Genomic DNA, 19,335 nt, shown 5'->3' with positions numbered 1-19,335 from the left:
TTGACGCTCAGTTGCTCACCAAGTTCCTGGCACCTATGTACAAGGCGCCTGACGGAACCGGTGGCATTACACACTGAGGTTGTCAACCCTAAAATGGTGGACACCATTGTCCCCTATGAGAGTGACTCCCATTGGAGTCCTTCTGACCTCTGACCCGTTGGAGGTTTTGGCGCACTTTGTGTAACCTGCAAACCTGACAGGAATCCCCTCAGAAGTTACAAGTACACAAAATGGCTGCCTTAGGAAGCCCAGTATGGTGGCTCCTAATGACCAAAAAGACACCTTGGAAGGGCCATGTCATTGACACAGCCAGGGAAGGTTCTAGAACCTTCTGGCTCGTGCTGGCACTCCAGGGCACTGGCTATAAAAGGCCCAGTCCCTGGCAGCCATGATGAGAAAAACGTGGAGAAGAGAAGAAACATAGAAGAGGACTTGACACCAGATTGACACCTGCCCTGTTCCCCCCCCCCTGAGGCAGCTGATAGCGCAGGCAGAAGTACAGCCGAGGTTGTTGGCGTGGACCCTGACTGGCGTTCCAGTCAGAAGCGCGAGCAGTGACCTTTCGCCTTCAGCGCCTGGCCAGCGAGTGCCCAATTGCCCCTCAGAGACTTTGGCCATAGTTAGAGCCTCCCCGCCTCCCCCAGTGGTGAGATCGCGACTGCGCCCCCTCAACTTAAGTGCCTCCTGGCGGGCGTTCGGACGTCTCCGAACCCACCGCCGTCGAAGCGCTGATCGTGGACAGAAGGTGAGGTGCTGCGCTGGGGCGGGGAAAGGCTGGCCTTCATTTGGGCGAGAGTACCGTCTCTGCCCTGCCCGAGTGACTTGGGGACTGTTGTTGTGGGCGGGAGCCCCCCCCGTGAGTGAGATCGGAGGGAGGATCGCGGAGCCCCTGGAACCCCCCCCTTCGCCCTTGGGAGAAGGGCCATACTGACTGGAGCGCTTACCGTCGCAGCTAAAGTGAGGTGGGACCTTCTCTTCCCCTGAAGTCGCAGCATTGTTCCGGGACTGAGGTGCGACTCCAATTTTGAACTGTGCGCGCAGGTAGTTTGACCCCCCCGGCAGCCCGTTCGACGGTCTGAGGACTCGTGAACTGAAGCCGCCTTCGGAGACCCCGCCTGCGTTGACAGAAGCGCACAGACTCCTCCGGCCGCAGTAGTATTAAACCGGCTGGCCGCGGAGTGTAATTGCCGTAGTCATTGTATGTCTTTATCTTCCAGATACACGCGCAATATGCTTTAAGTGCAACTAAAGGATTATCACGAGTATCTTGTGCCCAGAGAGCCCGAACCCGTGAACACTTCAAAAGCTGTAAGAGCGCGCATTCCGCATTAAATGGCAATCTAAATGTGTTTACCCTGAAAGTGATTAATTGGTGGCAGCGATACCAGTATGACCCTGAGATATTTATGTGAAACGATCGGTATCTAACTTGCTATGCAACTGTGATGTTTTGCTGATATTTATTCCAGTCATTGCTGATATTTATTCCAAATGTATTGAATCCCGATATTTATCCAGTATATTTCTTTATTAGAGTCCAACCATTTATTCCTACGCAACCAGTACACAGCTAATCAAACCCATGTAAGAAAGGTGAATGTGATTAACTAATTGAACTTCTTCCAACCCAGAGAACTTTTACATAAACGAAACGTATTTTTCTATAACAGTGGTGTGGTGTCCTTCTTTTTATGTGGTGTGCAGGGAGTTATTATTTGGTCAAAGCCGGCTTAACAAAACAGCCTTCTACCGCCTTGTCACTCGAGCCAAGCTACCCCCCTTTGTGCTGGGCTTGCCCATCGCAGGTCCAACATATATGTTTCCAAGAAACATGGTTATTGGACCACAGCTTATTTTTGGAGGGCTACAAGGCCTTTTTCGTCTCTGCTTTACCCCTCTTTGGCTGGCAGACCAAAGGGCGGTCTTGTAATATACATCTCAATAGCACTGGAAGGTCAGCTTCAAGTCTTGCCCTCGACAAGCATATGTTTACAGTCCTTGGTCCTAAGCAAAGGGGCATACAAAATGATTTTTGTAAACTTTTATAATGCAACATTATGCTCTAGCGATGGGTGTAACATCACACTGTTAGGAACTTTTATAAGACGACACTGCACAGCAGATCTGCACAACCTTATGGTCATGGGGGACTTTAATATACACCCATGTGGGGATCCTGAGATTACACGTTTAGCCGACTTGGGATGTCCAAGGGTAGAGGGGGTTCACTTCGAACATTCTGTTCAGGGGGATGTTCTGAATGGCCTCCTACACAAATTTAGCTTGATATCTCTCACGTCCTTGGGTGATCCGTTGAGCATGGCCTCTGTCCCCTCCTTTAAAGGGAGATGTAGCGGCACATTTATTGATTTTAATCTAGTTTCTTCCCTCTCACAATTTTTATTTCAAGGTTTTATAATTGAGGACAGTGTTTTTAGTGACCATAACCCCTTCTGTGTTAAACTAGGAGGCCCCTTATTGACCACCCAACTAAGAGTTGAACCAAAGGGGGTCATAATACCGACCAACGGGAAGAGAAGGTTACATTGGACACAGATCTCTCCCGAGAGTCTTTATAAATTAGTAAAAGAATCTTGTGCTAGTGAATTTGTACTTTGCACCTCGTTGGGTACTTCCCCGGAAGAGGTAATAAGTGCTTTTAACACTATCTCCCTTAGAGTAGGAGAATTTTTGAGTGCTCCGGTACGCAGCACAGCTCTCACAACTCCAAAATGGTTTGATTCGTCCTGCTCACTGGCTTCAAGAAAACAGCGGGAGGCCCTTGATGAGAGTCCCAGGAACCAGGATTTGGTCAGAGCATGCCGCACAGATTATAAATTGAAGTTAGCTAAACGTAAATCTATTTTGAAAGATGACGCATGGAGGGAGTTGTCAGTAGCTAGCACCCTGAAAAATAGCTCCAGGTTCTGGAGCATTATTAAAAGACCCTTCCTAGTTAGTCCATGTTGAAGGTGGGGACTTGGGTGCACATATTACCGAGGACGAATGGGTGCTCCACTTCCAAACTATGTTTGAAAGTCCGTTAGAGCAACCATGTCAGCATGGTCAAGAGGTAGATGCTCCGGTGTTAACCTTCGAATTGGGGGAGGTCGTGGAGGGCATTATTGGCTTGACAAGTAACAAAGCGCCGGGCCTGATGGTATTTCCCCAGACCTTTTTTAATCTGACGTACCCTTTTGGGCCCTGTGCTTACAGCTGTTATTAATGCAGCTGCTAAGAAAGGATGCCCTGAGTCCTCGGCCATCTCGACAACAGTGCCGGTTTTTAAGTACACATTGTAACAGGCCATCTCGCGGTTGGACTCAGTAGTTAAGGTGCTGGGTCGTGTGCTACTAGATAGACTGACCACCTGGACATAGGAACATGAGATACTCTCAGAGGTACAATATGGGTTCCGCCCGGGCCAGTCAACCATCACCCAATGTCTCAACCTAAACTTGATACTTAACAAGTACACAGTGGCGCGATCTGGCACTATTTATCTAGCCTTCATGGACTTGTCGGCCGCGTTTGATTGTGTGAATAGGGCAAAACTGTGGCAGTCCATGAAGGATATTGGGGTTGATGCTTCTGTCGTCCATTTTTTGGCTGACCTTCACCGGGCAACCAAGGCTAACGTTAGATTTTCAAACGGGCTTCTGGTGTCCTGGAACTATGACATCAAAAGAGGTGTACGCCAGGGGTGTATTTTGGCGCCTTTTTTGTTTAACCTTTACATTAATGATCTAGATAAAGCTTTTTTATCAACCGGGGTAGATTATCCCAGCGCAGGCCGTCGGGCCTCCCTGTTTTACTATATGTGGACGATGCGGTCCTTATTTCCAGGCCTGCTAGGGGGCTAAAAAACTCTGCTCGTCACTGTTGGACCCGGCCTCGTAGAATGGCCCTCCGTGCCCCCGCACCACCGCAACCTGGTGCCTGCAGCCCAAGCACGCGGCCCAGCCGACCTTTCCCACCAGGACACCCGCACCAACCCCGGACATCCCCGTCCATGGCCTCTCTCCTTTCGGCCACCCCGGGCCCGCGTGCCCACTCCCTGCAACAAGATGGCCGCCCGGCTCCAGCACGACCCGGGCCTCGAGGCGCCACTCCGGCTGGAGGACATCACGCTTCCAGGGGATGAGAGAGGGAGGAGCAGTTTCTATCGCACCTCTGAACTCCCCTGGGACGATGGGTTTCGATCGGCCCTCCGGCCTCCCTGCGGGCTGGCTCCGTGCCTGCTGGGTGTCTGGGACTCCTCCCGACCCGGCCCTGAAAGGATCAAAAGACAATAGCAGGAAATCCCGACAAGCGGCCCCCAGGTGACAAGACCCCTGCCTGCGCAGACTCCGGACATCAAAGCGGGGTCGACCTATAACAAGGGGTGCTCTGAGACTGTCCGGCAGATTCGACGCTGGAACAACGAGAGCCTGCTGACGTGGTCGCGGCTCCTGGAACTTGAACCCACCTGAGCCCTGCTGAGTGACTCGCGGCTCCCTGAAGATCGTAAGACCTCCGAACTTGTACCTGAGCCCTGCTGAGTGACTCGCGGCTCCCTGAAGATCGTAAGACCTCCGAACTTGTACCTGAGCCCTGCTGAGTGACTCGCGGCTCCCTGAAGATCGTAAGACCTCCGAACTTGTACCTGAGCCCTGCTGAGTGACTCGCGGCTCCTTGAAGATCGTAAAGACCTCCGAACCTGTACCTGCGCCCGCTGAGTGACTCGCGGCTCCCCCAGACTCTCACGGTCCCGCCGGACCCCGACTCCGACCACGTATCCCCCAGCTCGAGGATTGTGAGCTGTGCGCCGGATACGTCCCTGCTTGGAACCGTTACCAGAGACAGTCCCGCTACCCCCTACCTTTCCGAGACTCTTGAGCCCGTGCTCACCTTGTACATATTTGCAGTGATACCTATTTGATAAAGCTTGTTTCTGAGAATACCCAGTGTGGTCTCTCTGTGTCGTGTGGTGCCAGAAGTACGATCCTAGTTGCGAGATTCCTCCCCCTGGGGAATCTCTCGCCAGTGGCCGGCTACAATACTACACGGGTGGGACTCAGGGAAGTCAGGACCCCTTTCCGGGCTCCTCTGAGGTCGCCGTCTAACATTGGTGGCAAGCGACGGGATTCGGGCCCATCACCTAGAGATCGTACAGTGAACAACGGACGCACGACCAACAAAGATGGCAGAAGGAAGCGCCATGAGCTCCGCAGAAACCAACGCCAACAGAGTGTTCCAGGTGGAGCATCTGGAAGAATACACACACAAAGAGCTAAAACAATTTTGCAAAGAACTTAAAATCGCTACCACTGGCCTCAACACTAAGGAAGACTTGCAGAAAGCACTGAAAACTTGGGTGGAGACCGGGGCATCCCGCCCGGAAGGCACGGGGGAGCGCCCCGACGAAGCCGAACCCCCTCCAAGTGAAAGCAGCGACAATCAGGTGCGAGGCATTGTAGCAGACGGGGGCCTATCCCCGGGAGAACTCGCGGACAGAGAGAGAAGCCGCAGTCATGAACTCGAGTTAGCCAAACTCAAAATCGAGGGCGAATTGAAGTTAGCGGAGAAAAAGCTAGCGGTAGAGCAAATGCGCGTACAAGGCGAACTGGAAGAAAAGAAGCTCCAACGGGAGCACGAAGGAAGGAAGCTCCAACTAGAGCACGAACGCAGCTTAAAAGAACTCGAGCTCAAGGCCCGAAATGAGGACGGGAGGCCCTCGGGGAACCGAGAGACGGCCCCCCCAGCGGAACAGAAGGTCCACATCCCCAAGGATGTGGTCAAAGAATATTATAAAAACGATGACATTCAGCAATGGTTTCGGGCCTACGAGGTCGCCATGACCTCTCATCGGATTCCACAGAAGGACTGGGGGGCGGGGTTGTGGGGGCGGTTTCTGAGCGAAGGAAGGGACACCCTGCTCGACCTACCCCTCTCCCTGCAGACCTCCTACAGCCACATGAAAGAGGCTCTCCTCACAAGATACGGCCTCACCCCAGAAATGTACCGCCAACGGTTCCGGGACTGCAGGAAGATCCCGGGCACCACCTGGGTGGAGTATGTAAACTTTTTTAGTCGGGCCTTCGATGGGTGGGTCAAGGGCAGCAAGGTCACCACCCTTGCCGAACTCACTGATCTCATGTTATGGGAACATCTGGCTGCGAACTGCTTCGTAGAGCTACGTCAACATCTGCTGGATAGCAAACTCACAGATCCCCGGAAGCTGGCTGTGGAGGCCGACCGTTGGACCAACACCCGGGTCTCCCGGGGCATGGTAGGAGAGTACCCCCGAACCAGTCAGGGACCACCCCGCCAGAGAGGGGGAGGGAACCAGGGAGGGCCGAGAGAGTCCCAGCCTAGCCCCCCGAAGACACCACCTCCACCTTTCCCGGCGCCCCCCCCACCAGTAACAGGGCCCCCTGGGAGACGAGGACACCGGGTGACCGTCACATGTTTTCGTTGCCAGAAACCCGGGCACTACGCCAATGACCCAGAGTGCCCCATGGCCACCCAAGTCACCCCTGCGAGACAGATAGCCAACGTAGCCCTGGGGGAGGAGGTTGAGGAAGCCGAGGAGTGGGAACCCGCCGCTATGGCCCTAGTATCCCTGGGAGATAGGGAAATGATCCCTGGTAGCCTCCTACCGTCCAACACACAGAAATATGGGCAGCTCGTCAAGATCAATGGCCACCAGGTAGAGGCCCTGCGGGACACCGGGGCCAGTATCACCGGTGTCCTCAGGCACCTAGTTCCCGAGGAGCAGATCCTCCCCAATGTCTTTTGCCCCGTAATATCTGCAGACAATAGGGAAAGTATGTGTCAGGTAGCCCTGGTGCCATTTGAGTGGGGAGGGGTGATAGGTAAACTCAAGGTGGCCGTAAGAACCTCCCAGCCGGTCGACTGCCTCTTAGGGAACGACCTGGAGAGTTCTCCCTGGAAGCACGTAGAGCGCAAGGCCCACCTAGGAATGATGGGACTCCCCGAGTGGGTGTGTGCCACCACCCGATCTATGACAGCCCGACTCACTCCCCGGAGAGAAGTCGAGGGCACCCCGGTCGAAGAAGCCCGTACCGTCCCCGCCGAGGGTCCTCCCGTTCCCCCATCGGAAGGGTCCGTCGCCAGCGACGAACCCGCACCATCCGACCCCGCCCCGGTCCCCGAGTTGGGGGATCTACCCGAGTTGGCCCATTGGCGCCACGAGGGCGGGCCCACCCGGGAAGAATTTTGCCGGGAGCAAGCCACCTGTCCTTCCCTGGTCGGGCTGCGGCGCCAGGCCGAGGGCCAAGCCGCAGGTGACCAGACCGGAACGCACCGAATCTATTGGGAGAATAACATCCTGTATAGTGAGCAGAAATCAGTGGAGCTGGGATCCGGACGGGTACTGGTGGTACCCCTCCGCTTCCGGGATTTCCTCCTGGGCTTAGCCCACGATGTCCCCCTCGCCGGTCACCTGGGTCAGGACAAGACCTACAGCCGTCTCGTGACCCATTTTTATTGGCCTAAGATGAAAGCAGCGGTAGAGGCACACTGCAAGTCCTGCCCCACGTGCCAAGCCAGTGGGAAGAGTGGGGGGAAGCGCAAGGCTCCCCTCCAACCCTTCCCGGTCGTCAGTACCCCCTTCGAACGAGTCGGAATCGACATCGTGGGGCCACTGGACCCCCCCACCTCCCAAGGGCACCGTTTCATCTTGGTCCTAGTAGACCACGCCACCCGCTATCCAGAGGCTATTCCCCTGCGCACCATTACGGCCCCCGTGGTGGGCCGGGCCCTGATGGGGATCTTTTCCAGGGTGGGTTTCCCCCGCGAGGTCGTGAGCGATCGCGGCACTAATTTTATATCAAGGTATATGACGTCCCAGTGGCAACAATGTGGGGTGTCCTATAAGTTCACCACCCCGTACCATCCCCAAGGGAACGGCCTAGTAGAGAGGTTTAATAGGACTTTGAAAGGGATGATCGCTGGCCTAGAAGAGCCCCTCCGGCGTAAGTGGGACGTCCTGCTCCCCTGCCTCTTGTTCGCTTACCGGGAGGTCCCCCAGAAGTCCTTAGGGTTCAGCCCGTTTGAATTACTCTATGGGCACCCCGTCCGAGGTCCCCTCAGTTTGGTTAAGGAAGGGTGGGAGGCAGCACCCCAGACCCCCCCCGAGATGTGTTCCAATATGTCCTGGCCCTCCGGAACCAGACCAGGAGGTTCCGAGAACTGGCCGAGGCCAACCTGGAGGCGAGTCAAGAAGAAATGAAGCGCTGGTACGACCAGAATGCTACTCTGGTCGAGTTCCAGCCGGGCCAGCAGGTGTGGGTCATGGCCCCCGTGAAGCCTGGCGCTCTCCAGGACCGATGGACTGAGCCCTACAAAGTGGTTGAGAGGAAGAGTCAAGTCACCTACTTGGTGGACGTCCAGTCGCCTCGGGATCCCCTCCGGGTCCTGCACGTGAACCGCCTCAAGCCTCACTTCGTGCGGACAGAACTGAGCCTCCTGCTGGCCACCGATGACGGGGCCGAAGATGAGTGGGATCCCCTCCCGGACCTCCTGTGTGTCAAGGAGCAGGATGGCTCCGTGGAGGGAGTGAACCTCTCCCCAGCCCTCACTGCCCAGCAACAAGCGGACTGCCGCCAGCTCCTCAGACAATTTTCCGACCTCTTCTCCCTGACCCCCCGGGTCACCAACTGGTGTGTTCACGATGTGGACACCGGGGACAGCCCGCCGGTGAGACACCGAGCCTACCGGGTTCCTGACCGGGTCCGGTCCTGCATTCAAGCTGAAGTCTCGAAGATGTTGACCCTGGGGGTGATCGAGCCCTCTGACAGTCCCTGGGCCAGCCCCGTGGTCCTGGTTCCGAAGGCAGCAGCCCCCGGTGTCGCCCCCGAGCTCCGGTTCTGCGTGGATTACCGGGGGCTCAATGACGTTACCCGAGCCGATGCCCACCCCATTCCACGAGCCGACGAGCTCATTGACCGACTAGGGGCCGCCCGGTTCCTCAGCACTTTCGACCTCACCTGCGGCTACTGGCAGATTGCGCTCACCGAAGGGGCCAAGGAGAGGTCTGCTTTCTCCACCCCCGATGGGCACTACCGCTTCCGCGTGATGCCCTTCGGGATGAAAAATGCCCCGGCCACTTTCCAGAGACTGGTAAATAGGGTCCTGGCCGGGCTAGAACAGTTCAGCGCGGCCTATCTGGACGACATCGCTGTCTTCAGTTCAGAGTGGAGTGAGCACCTCCAGCACCTCCGGAGAGTGCTAACCGCCCTGCGCCAGGCAGGCCTCACCGTAAAAGCCAGCAAGTGCCAGATCGGGCAAGGATCCGTAGTCTACCTGGGGCACCAAGTCGGGAGTGGCCAGGTCGCCCCTCTACAGCCAAAGATCGACGCCATCCTGGCCTGGGACCCACCCATCACCCAAACGGAAGTCCGAGCCTTTCTGGGACTCACGGGCTACTACCGCCGATTCATTCGGGGGTATGGCAGCCTGGTCGGCCCTCTCACTGAACTCACGTCTAAAAAACAGCCAAAGAAGGTGCAATGGACGGCTGCCTGCCAGGAAGCTTTCGATGCTCTAAAAAAGGCCATGTGCACTTCCCCTGTCCTCCAGGCTCCCGACTACACCAAGGAGTTCATAGTCCAGACCGATGCCTCCGAGCATGGCATTGGGGCCGTCCTGTCCCAAGTGAATGATCAAGGCCTAGACCAGCCCGTCGCCTTCCTCAGTCGGCGGCTGCTACCCCGAGAACAGAAGTGGAGCACCATAGAGCGCGAAGCCTTTGCCGTGGTCTGGGCACTCAAAAAACTACGACCCTACCTGTTCGGCACTCATTTCAGGGTCCAAACTGACCATCGGCCCTTGCGATGGCTCATGCAGATGCGAGGAGAAAACCCCAAGCTACTGCGGTGGTCAATCTCCCTCCAGGGAATGGACTTCACCGTAGAACACCGCCCTGGTACGGACCACGCCAACGCTGACGGCCTCTCCCGGTTCTTCCGCCTCAGCGAAGAGAACCCCCCAAGGTGATGGGCAGTTCTCTCCGGCTTTCAGCTGGGGAGGACGCGTGTTGGACCCGGCCTCGTAGAATGGCCCTCCGTGCCCCCGCACCACCGCAACCTGGTGCCTGCAGCCCAAGCACGCGGCCCAGCCGACCTTTCCCACCAGGACACCCGCACCAACCCCGGACATCCCCGTCCATGGCCTCTCTCCTTTCGGCCACCCCGGGCCCGCGTGCCCACTCCCTGCAACAAGATGGCCGCCCGGCTCCAGCACGACCCGGGCCTCGAGGCGCCACTCCGGCTGGAGGACATCACGCTTCCAGGGGATGAGAGAGGGAGGAGCAGTTTCTATCGCACCTCTGAACTCCCCTGGGACGATGGGTTTCGATCGGCCCTCCGGCCTCCCTGCGGGCTGGCTCCGTGCCTGCTGGGTGTCTGGGACTCCTCCCGACCCGGCCCTGAAAGGATCAAAAGACAATAGCAGGAAATCCCGACAAGCGGCCCCCAGGTGACAAGACCCCTGCCTGCGCAGACTCCGGACATCAAAGCGGGGTCGACCTATAACAAGGGGTGCTCTGAGACTGTCCGGCAGATTCGACGCTGGAACAACGAGAGCCTGCTGACGTGGTCGCGGCTCCTGGAACTTGAACCCACCTGAGCCCTGCTGAGTGACTCGCGGCTCCCTGAAGATCGTAAGACCTCCGAACTTGTACCTGAGCCCTGCTGAGTGACTCGCGGCTCCCTGAAGATCGTAAGACCTCCGAACTTGTACCTGAGCCCTGCTGAGTGACTCGCGGCTCCCTGAAGATCGTAAGACCTCCGAACTTGTACCTGAGCCCTGCTGAGTGACTCGCGGCTCCTTGAAGATCGTAAAGACCTCCGAACCTGTACCTGCGCCCGCTGAGTGACTCGCGGCTCCCCCAGACTCTCACGGTCCCGCCGGACCCCGACTCCGACCACGTATCCCCCAGCTCGAGGATTGTGAGCTGTGCGCCGGATACGTCCCTGCTTGGAACCGTTACCAGAGACAGTCCCGCTACCCCCTACCTTTCCGAGACTCTTGAGCCCGTGCTCACCTTGTACATATTTGCAGTGATACCTATTTGATAAAGCTTGTTTCTGAGAATACCCAGTGTGGTCTCTCTGTGTCGTGTGGTGCCAGAAGTACGATCCTAGTTGCGAGATTCCTCCCCCTGGGGAATCTCTCGCCAGTGGCCGGCTACAATACTACACGGGTGGGACTCAGGGAAGTCAGGACCCCTTTCCGGGCTCCTCTGAGGTCGCCGTCTAACAGTCACTATCTCTGATTTTATGTCGGAACGTGATCTAACCATTAATAACTCAAAATCTTTTGTTATGGAAGTGGGGATATGCCCGAAAAAGAGCTTTCAATTCAGGGTAGGTACAGTTAAGGTACCCCGAACCAATGTTTTCTCTTATATCAGGGTTATCCTGGAAGACCAGCTTAAAAGGGGTCCACACCCCCGGGATAGTTTGGGGAATGGAGCAGTCCAACAACTACTGCTGTTTGGGCTATATTGTACCTCATAGGTATAAATTCAGCCAGTTTCTGCTACCAGCCACTATTTTATAATGGTGATCCCAGAGAGTTTTCCCATTCGCCCACTCCATAAGTGGTTTGTGAGTTTTGGTAATTTGGAATTGGCTTATTCAGGTTGGCTCTAAATTGGAACAGGTGTACAGGGGGTAAGAAAAGCATGTATGGCTTTCACATTGAAGCAGGAGCGGCTGGCCAAGAAGTTGGCATGAGTTAGCCAAATTTAATGTTGTTGAAAGTAGCAATCCAGGCTGAAAGGAAACGGGTAGACAAGATCCCGCCTGTATGAAGCACACAATTTAAGGTTCATTAGGAAGTTAATGAAGAGGTCAAAAGTTGCAGTAAAAATGTATGAGAGGTTAAAGGTCTCAATTGCTAAACATCAGCCCAGGAGGACGTAAAGACTTGCAGGTTTACGTTGTGTGGAGGGGAGAACTTTTAGGGATCATTTAACATATCTGTATAGTGAGGTTTCAATTTTGTAAGGGGAAAGGCCCAGGGTTAAGAAATGTGATATGCATTTATTTCAATAAAAGCATCCCAGTGTTGGTATACGGAAAACCAGTGAAGATCTACCCCCTTTCCCAGTCCTTTCAAATGAAGGGAGAATATGGACTGACATTGGTCTGAAACAGTGTTAATGAAGGCCTTGCAATTATGTAGAATGCGCCTTGTCACTCGAGCCAAGCTACCCCCCTTTGTGCTGGGCTTGCCCATCGCAGGTCCAACATATATGTTTCCAAGAAACATGGTTATTGGACCACAGCTTATTTTTGGAGAGCTACAAGGCCTTTTTCGTCTCTGCTTTACCCGTCTTTGGCTGGCAGACCAAAGGGCGGTCTTGTAATATACATCTCAATAGCACTGGAAGGTCAGCTTCAAGTCTTGCCCTCGACAAGCATATGTTTACAGTCCTTGGTCCTAAGCAAAGGGGCATACAAAATGATTTTTGTAAACTTTTATAATGCAACATTATGCTCTAGCGATGGGTGTAACATCACACTGTTAGGAACTTTTATAAGACGACACTGCACAGCAGATCTGCACAACCTTATGGTCATGGGGGACTTTAATATACACCCATGTGGGGATCCTGAGATTACACGTTTAGCCGACTTGGGATGTCCAAGGGTAGAGGGGGTTCACTTCGAACATTCTGTTCAGGGGGATGTTCTGAATGGCCTCCTACACAAATTTAGCTTGATATCTCTCACGTCCTTGGGTGATCCGTTGAGCATGGCCTCTGTCCCCTCCTTTAAAGGGAGATGTAGCGGCACATTTATTGATTTTAATCTAGTTTCTTCCCTCTCACAATTTTTATTTCAAGGTTTTATAATTGAGGACAGTGTTTTTAGTGACCATAACCCCTTCTGTGTTAAACTAGGAGGCCCCTTATTGACCACCCAACTAAGAGTTGAACCAAAGGGGGTCATAATACCGACCAACGGGAAGAGAAGGTTACATTGGACACAGATCTCTCCCGAGAGTCTTTATAAATTAGTAAAAGAATCTTGTGCTAGTGAATTTGTACTTTGCACCTCGTTGGGTACTTCCCCGGAAGAGGTAATAAGTGCTTTTAACACTATCTCCCTTAGAGTAGGAGAATTTTTGAGTGCTCCGGTACGCAGCACAGCTCTCACAACTCCAAAATGGTTTGATTCGTCCTGCTCACTGGCTTCAAGAAAACTGCGGGAGGCCCTTGATGAGAGTCCCAGGAACCAGGATTTGGTCAGAGCATGCCGCACAGATTATAAATTGAAGTTAGCTAAACGTAAATCTATTTTGAAAGATGACGCATGGAGGGAGTTGTCAGTAGCTAGCACCCTGAAAAATAGCTCCAGGTTCTGGAGCATTATTAAAAGATCCTTCCTAGTTAGTCCATGTTGAAGGTGGGGACTTGGGTGCACATATTACCGAGGACGAATGGGTGCTCCACTTCCAAACTATGTTTGAAAGTCCGTTAGAGCAACCATGTCAGCATGGTCAAGAGGTAGATGCTCCGGTGTTAACCTTCGAATTGGGGGAGGTCGTGGAGGGCATTATTGGCTTGACAAGTAACAAAGCGCCGGGCCTGATGGTATTTCCCCAGACCTTTTTTAATCTGACGTACCCTTTTGGGCCCTGTGCTTACAGCTGTTATTAATGCAGCTGCTAAGAAAGGATGCCCTGAGTCCTCGGCCATCTCGACAACAGTGCCGGTTTTTAAGTACACATTGTAACAGGCCATCTCGCGGTTGGACTCAGTAGTTAAGGTGCTGGGTCGTGTGCTACTAGATAGACTGACCACCTGGACATAGGAACATGAGATACTCTCAGAGGTACAATATGGGTTCCGCCCGGGCCAGTCAACCATCACCCAATGTCTCAACCTAAACTTGATACTTAACAAGTACACAGTGGCGCGATCTGGCACTATTTATCTAGCCTTCATGGACTTGTCGGCCGCGTTTGATTGTGTGAATAGGGCAAAACTGTGGCAGTCCATGAAGGATATTGGGGTTGATGCTTCTGTCGTCCATTTTTTGGCTGACCTTCACCGGGCAACCAAGGCTAACGTTAGATTTTCAAACGGGCTTCTGGTGTCCTGGAACTATGACATCAAAAGAGGTGTACGCCAGGGGTGTATTTTGGCGCCTTTTTTGTTTAACCTTTACATTAATGATCTTAGTAAAGCTTTTTTATCAACCGGGGTAGATTATCCCAGCGCAGGCCGTCGGGCCTCCCTGTTTTACTATATGTGGACGATGCGGTCCTTATTTCCAGGCCTGTTAGGGGGCTAAAAAACTCTGCTCGTCACTATCTCTGATTTTATGTCGGAACGTGATCTAACCATTAATAACTCAAAATCTTTTGTTATGGAAGTGGGGATATGCCCGAAAAAGAGCTTTCAATTCACGGTAGGTACAGTTAAGGTACCCCGAACCAATGTTTTCTCTTATATCAGGGTTATCCTGGAAGACCAGCTTAAAAGGGGTCCGCTTAAACAAAGGAAGAATGGGGACTTGGCGCGGGTGAATACAGCTATTTTCAACTTTGCCTCTAAATTGGGCAATAGACCTATATCTGCCCTGTTGAAGATCTACCAAGCAAGAAGTGTAGCCACAGCTGCCTATGGAAGTGAATTATTGGGGTACATTGCTACAGATGTTTTGCAGGTAGCCGCAAATTCCCTTTTTAAAGCGCATGTTAGGTGTACCCCAGGGCACGCCCAACCTGGTGGTACGTGAGGAATTTGGGGTACCTTATCTAAGCGATACTTTGGCACTCAAACCCTTGATTTTTTGGCTAAAAACCTGGTTAAACGAGGGCCTAACACTTTGCCATTTGATTTTAAAGGATTGTATATCCCTGGATCATGTGATTAATATACCTTGGTCTAATTAGATACATTAAGAGCAGCTTTGAAAAATTGCGACGAGCTGAACTTTTTACTAACCCTGATTTAATAACCAATAAGAATGTAAGGATAATAAGGGAGTCCTTTATCAGTTTAAGAAAATTGGAAAGGGAAGAGCTGGAGCTGCGGAAACCAAGCATTCGTAAAAATGTTATGCTAAAGACGAAACCATTAGCCAAGCCGCATCTCCTGGGGCTTTTATCTGTTTATGAACGATTTTTATTGACAAGGTTTCACTTGGACCTCTTTCACCTCCTGCTTGCCTTCCCCAGGGGGTGCAGTAGAGGCCAGCAGCTTGCATCCTGTGGCTGCGACGGTGAGTCTCCAAAGGACCTGCTACATTTTATGTTTTTCTGTAAATTTTATGAGGTTCTGAGGAAGTCTTTTTTAGTCCCTATTTTTCAGAAGCTGAATTTTGCTCAGGCGCGCCCAGCTCTCTTGTATTTACAACTGCTTAAGGACGATTATATTTTCTTCGTTGTTAGTTATCTAAAATCTGTGGTGAAGTCCAGGGCTTGTCTTGACTAAAAAGTGTTGAGTGTTTTGGGCTTATGGTTACCATTTTTAGGTTGTATTCGCTTTTATAAAATAGGATTCTTCTTTTGAGGGAATTAATTTAAAGGGGAAAATTGTTGATTTATGAATTGTAACTTGATGTCACCAAACAATTGGATATATGGCATAACGTAGTTTTACAATGTTTAATGGTGCTGACCTTTTACAATTTTATAATACCTTATGGTTTTGTCACTCTGTTTTATGGTTATTATGTTACAGTCGACCATAGGAGTCTTGATGATAAATTGTGCTGCTACTCTGAATATTTAATTATTTTTATGTTCTGTCAACTTTTATGGTTTTATACTTCAAAAACCGAATAAAGTTTATATTGATTGATAAAAAAGTCTAAGTAGACTGGTAATTTGATGACTGTCCTGGTAGGACGTTGATTATGCTGGGAGTTCGTTTATCTGACCTCCAGATTGAGGCACTATTCTTCTTCTATTTGTTATTCTCAGCCAGCTGCCCCTCCCAAAAGGATACTGTCATGGAACTCAAAATCATTTTAATCAGTAAACATATCTGTGACTGTTGGTCCACTATGTTAGTTTTTCCAAATAATGCTTACTATAGCTGCACAGTTCTACCTATGAAACACTCAAATGTCACGTCCTTTGTTGACCCTCGGTGACACAGTTCATGTTGTGAAAAAATCACAGCGCTGTGAGATGGGCTAAAACTTTCAGAACTTGGGAGTATCTTACCTTCTTGTAAAATCAGACTGACTCCCTCTTTTTGCTGTATGAATCTCAACTACCACCTTCCCCAATCAGCACCCTGCACCTCCGTTAGGCTCATGCAAACCACCCTGAAAGAATGCAGCCATCTCCTGATCGCCATGTGAAAAACATGTGCCTTGCTCTTTTGCTATTTGCGACCTATCAAGGTTTATGGAAAAAGAAGGCTGATATTCTAATGTGGCAAGATAGCTGCCATTAACAACCCCAAGAAAGCAGCTAACTGTACAGCCTGCTCAGCACAGCTTAGCCTATATTAACACAAGATGTTTCTAATTGACTTGTCTGCAGATCAGGCAGACTATTCCGGCTCATAGCGTGCAGCGAGAAGAGAGCGTTTTTTGGTGACAATTCACTTCAGGGCTCAAATTCGGGAAAATTAGTACATTCGCGTTAGAATAACCTGGGCTAAGCTACACTTGACAGGGCTGCAGGCCCATACATGACCAGGCGGATTTTGTTAATTATTCCTACAGGGCCTCCTCGCACATTCAGGAGGTCGGAGGAGCTATAATGCGTGACTAATGCATTTTAGTGCGGTGATGCAGCCACCAACACTAAAATGCGTTAGTTTAACCCCTGATGCATGGCAATTGGCAGGGCTGGCAGAGGCATAGGAATCATTAGCATAGTAGGGCAGTGGCACCAGGTCTCAGTGCAAGGGTCCCACTCCAATGCAATTATGTCACGTAACTAGTGGTGAGGGTGTCCATGTTTATTGTCTGGCTTGACAGCACATCTGTCGCCTGATAACTATTTGAGCATCACCAGAGAGGGGTTTTGGCTACACCCACATGTTCGGAACCAGAAGTACATGTCTCGATTGGGCAGAAGTTGTGTGCTTTCATTAAAAAAAGTGCTTGCTCTCCACACAGCTATGATCATTTTGTTTATTTATCCAGCTGCCTAAGCTTAAACTTACAGGGGCATGAACAACATTGGTATGCTAATAAAGTGTCTTTGATAACTATTTCATTTATGTTGTTTTTCTCTGGTAGCAGGAGGGCAGTCATTAACCTGCATGGATTTTTATAACTGGCTTGACAGTGTAACTGTCCCTTGGCCTTTTAACCTACACCAATATTATTTAACGGTTGCTTCCACACAAATACATAGTTATTCCCATGTAACTTACTAGTAATGCTTCACATTACCATAAATGCCAATAGACCTAATTCAGACTGGAGACTACTGAATGTTTAAGCCGAAAATTGCTTTATTTGAGCTGTCTCCCGACTAAAGTTAACTCTCCTACAATATAAACCAATGGAGAAAATAAATACGCCCTATTTTATTCTGAAAATTTCTCAGTTCCTAGGTTTTTTTAAAAAACAGATCTATATAGCGAACTACACCCGAAGTTATAGGAGTGCTTTACATGAGCACCAGTTACGTTACACAAGGACACATTCCGGGAGATTAATTAATATCCCTAGAATCACAAGATGCTGAGCCGACGCCGAGGAGCGAACCTGGTTCCCTAGCTCCAAACTCGGCAGCTCTGGCCGTTAGGCCACATCCTCGCCACCTTTGCGAATAATGTTAGGATTACCATACAATATTCTTTACAGGCAGACCAATAGGCATTGCCATTGCTTGTCCGTCCGTGCTTGCACTGGCATTACACACACACTTTCTGTGGTACAGTCAACACGAAGTGGTACGATCCACGTGTCCTACTACTACATTTACTGAAGTGTCTCCTCCTACTTTCCACATTTATTTTGGCTAGCGCACCGCCCCCATTTAGTCTTTCGTCTCATTGGTTATCTTATTTCCGGCACAGTAGCCGAGCCAATAAGGACTCCATGCAATTAAGATGGCGGCGCTGTTCCAATCATATACGTCCGTTTTTACTTTCTAATGCCCCAACTCATCTGTTCCGGTGATATTGTACTTCCGGAGCAGCAGGTTCTGTGGCACTGGCAGCTGTTCACCTGTCGGCACCATGAGTACGATGTTCGCAGACACCGTGCTAATAGTCTTCATCTCCATTTGTACGGCTCTGCTTGCTGAGGGTAAGGACGGCGAATGGCTTAGGGCTACTGTCTTGTAGTGTACGAGGGGAGTGTCTTGGGTTTGAGTGTCCAGTGGACGAAGGGCTTTAGAGATTACGTGAAGCGATGTTTGTTCTTTCACATAGACCAATACCAGGACTAGTGCACCCATTATTGTCGAGGTTTTTTCCCTTTTGGACTCCACTCGCTCACGATTTATGTACTGTAACCGCTTAATACACGCATCGTAATTGTGCATAGGCACCCAACCTATACGGTGTACGGAACTTGTATGGGTCTGGTAGAAGCAGTGACATGCTCATGTTTGTACTGTAACATTTAACCAGTCCTGTTTATTTTGATTTTCGTAGTACATGGTTTTTCTTATAGACTAAATGTCCAATGTTGTAATGTCAATCGACATCTGTTTTGTTATTGTTGCATGTAGATACACTTCGTTCTTCACCCCGGCCTAGGAGCTTGGTGTTTTCGCTTCAAGATAAGGCTAATAAATAGCATTTTGGAATTGTACGCCAAACCAGTGACAGAGTAATAAGCTTACTGGTTCAGTTGTTTAACAATTTATTCCCACAGGTAACCACTTTTTTGTTATTTACATGGTGTTACTCAGTGCTTTAAATGGGAAAAAATAAGTGCAGGTACTCATTAAAAAAAGCAAGAGGTGTGGCAAGTGGGCGGAGCTAGGGGCGGGGCTAAGGGCAATATATGATGGTACATATTGGCTTCTGTACCAGTTGCAGTACATATCAAAACACATGAAATGCGTTTATGTACCTGTGAGTACTGGTCCATTTAAAACACTGCCACTGCCCTTTTCCCTACGACCAGACTCATCATGTCTCTTGCTGGTCCCGTGCCTTTACATCCAAATGTCCTCTCCACTTGCCTCTCATCTCTACCCAGTCTCTATCCTTCTCTCGCTGGTTCTGCCTCTCTTACTCCCACCTCTCGCTTACTATCTCCACAAGTCTCTTACATTTTGTCACTGGTCCCTACATATATATATATATATATATATATATATATATATGATCCAAAGACACATGTGTTAAGAAAAAATGCACCAGATTTTTGAAAGTACACACATTTG

The 19,335-nt window shown here is 50.9% G+C and overlaps 1 protein-coding gene across 1 annotated transcript in view; it reads left to right on the top strand.

Moving 5' to 3' along the window:
* Positions 1-18,090: 18,090 nt before the first annotated feature.
* Positions 18,091-19,335, top strand: part of TMCO1 (transmembrane and coiled-coil domains 1) — a 121,610-nt gene continuing 120,365 nt past the window's right edge. Inside the window, exon 1 of the mRNA XM_085601539.1 lies at positions 18,091-18,245. Coding sequence (XP_085457665.1) covers positions 18,176-18,245 — 70 coding nt within the window. The 5' untranslated portion in view covers positions 18,091-18,175. The remainder of the gene's footprint in view (positions 18,246-19,335) is intronic.

Source organism: Triturus cristatus, chromosome 4_2 (assembly GCF_964204655.1).
Source record: "Triturus cristatus chromosome 4_2, aTriCri1.1, whole genome shotgun sequence".
NCBI classification, from domain to species: Eukaryota; Metazoa; Chordata; class Amphibia; order Caudata; family Salamandridae; genus Triturus; species Triturus cristatus.
Note: the sequence above shows the minus strand (reverse complement) of the source record. Positions and strands in the feature narration are given on the sequence as shown.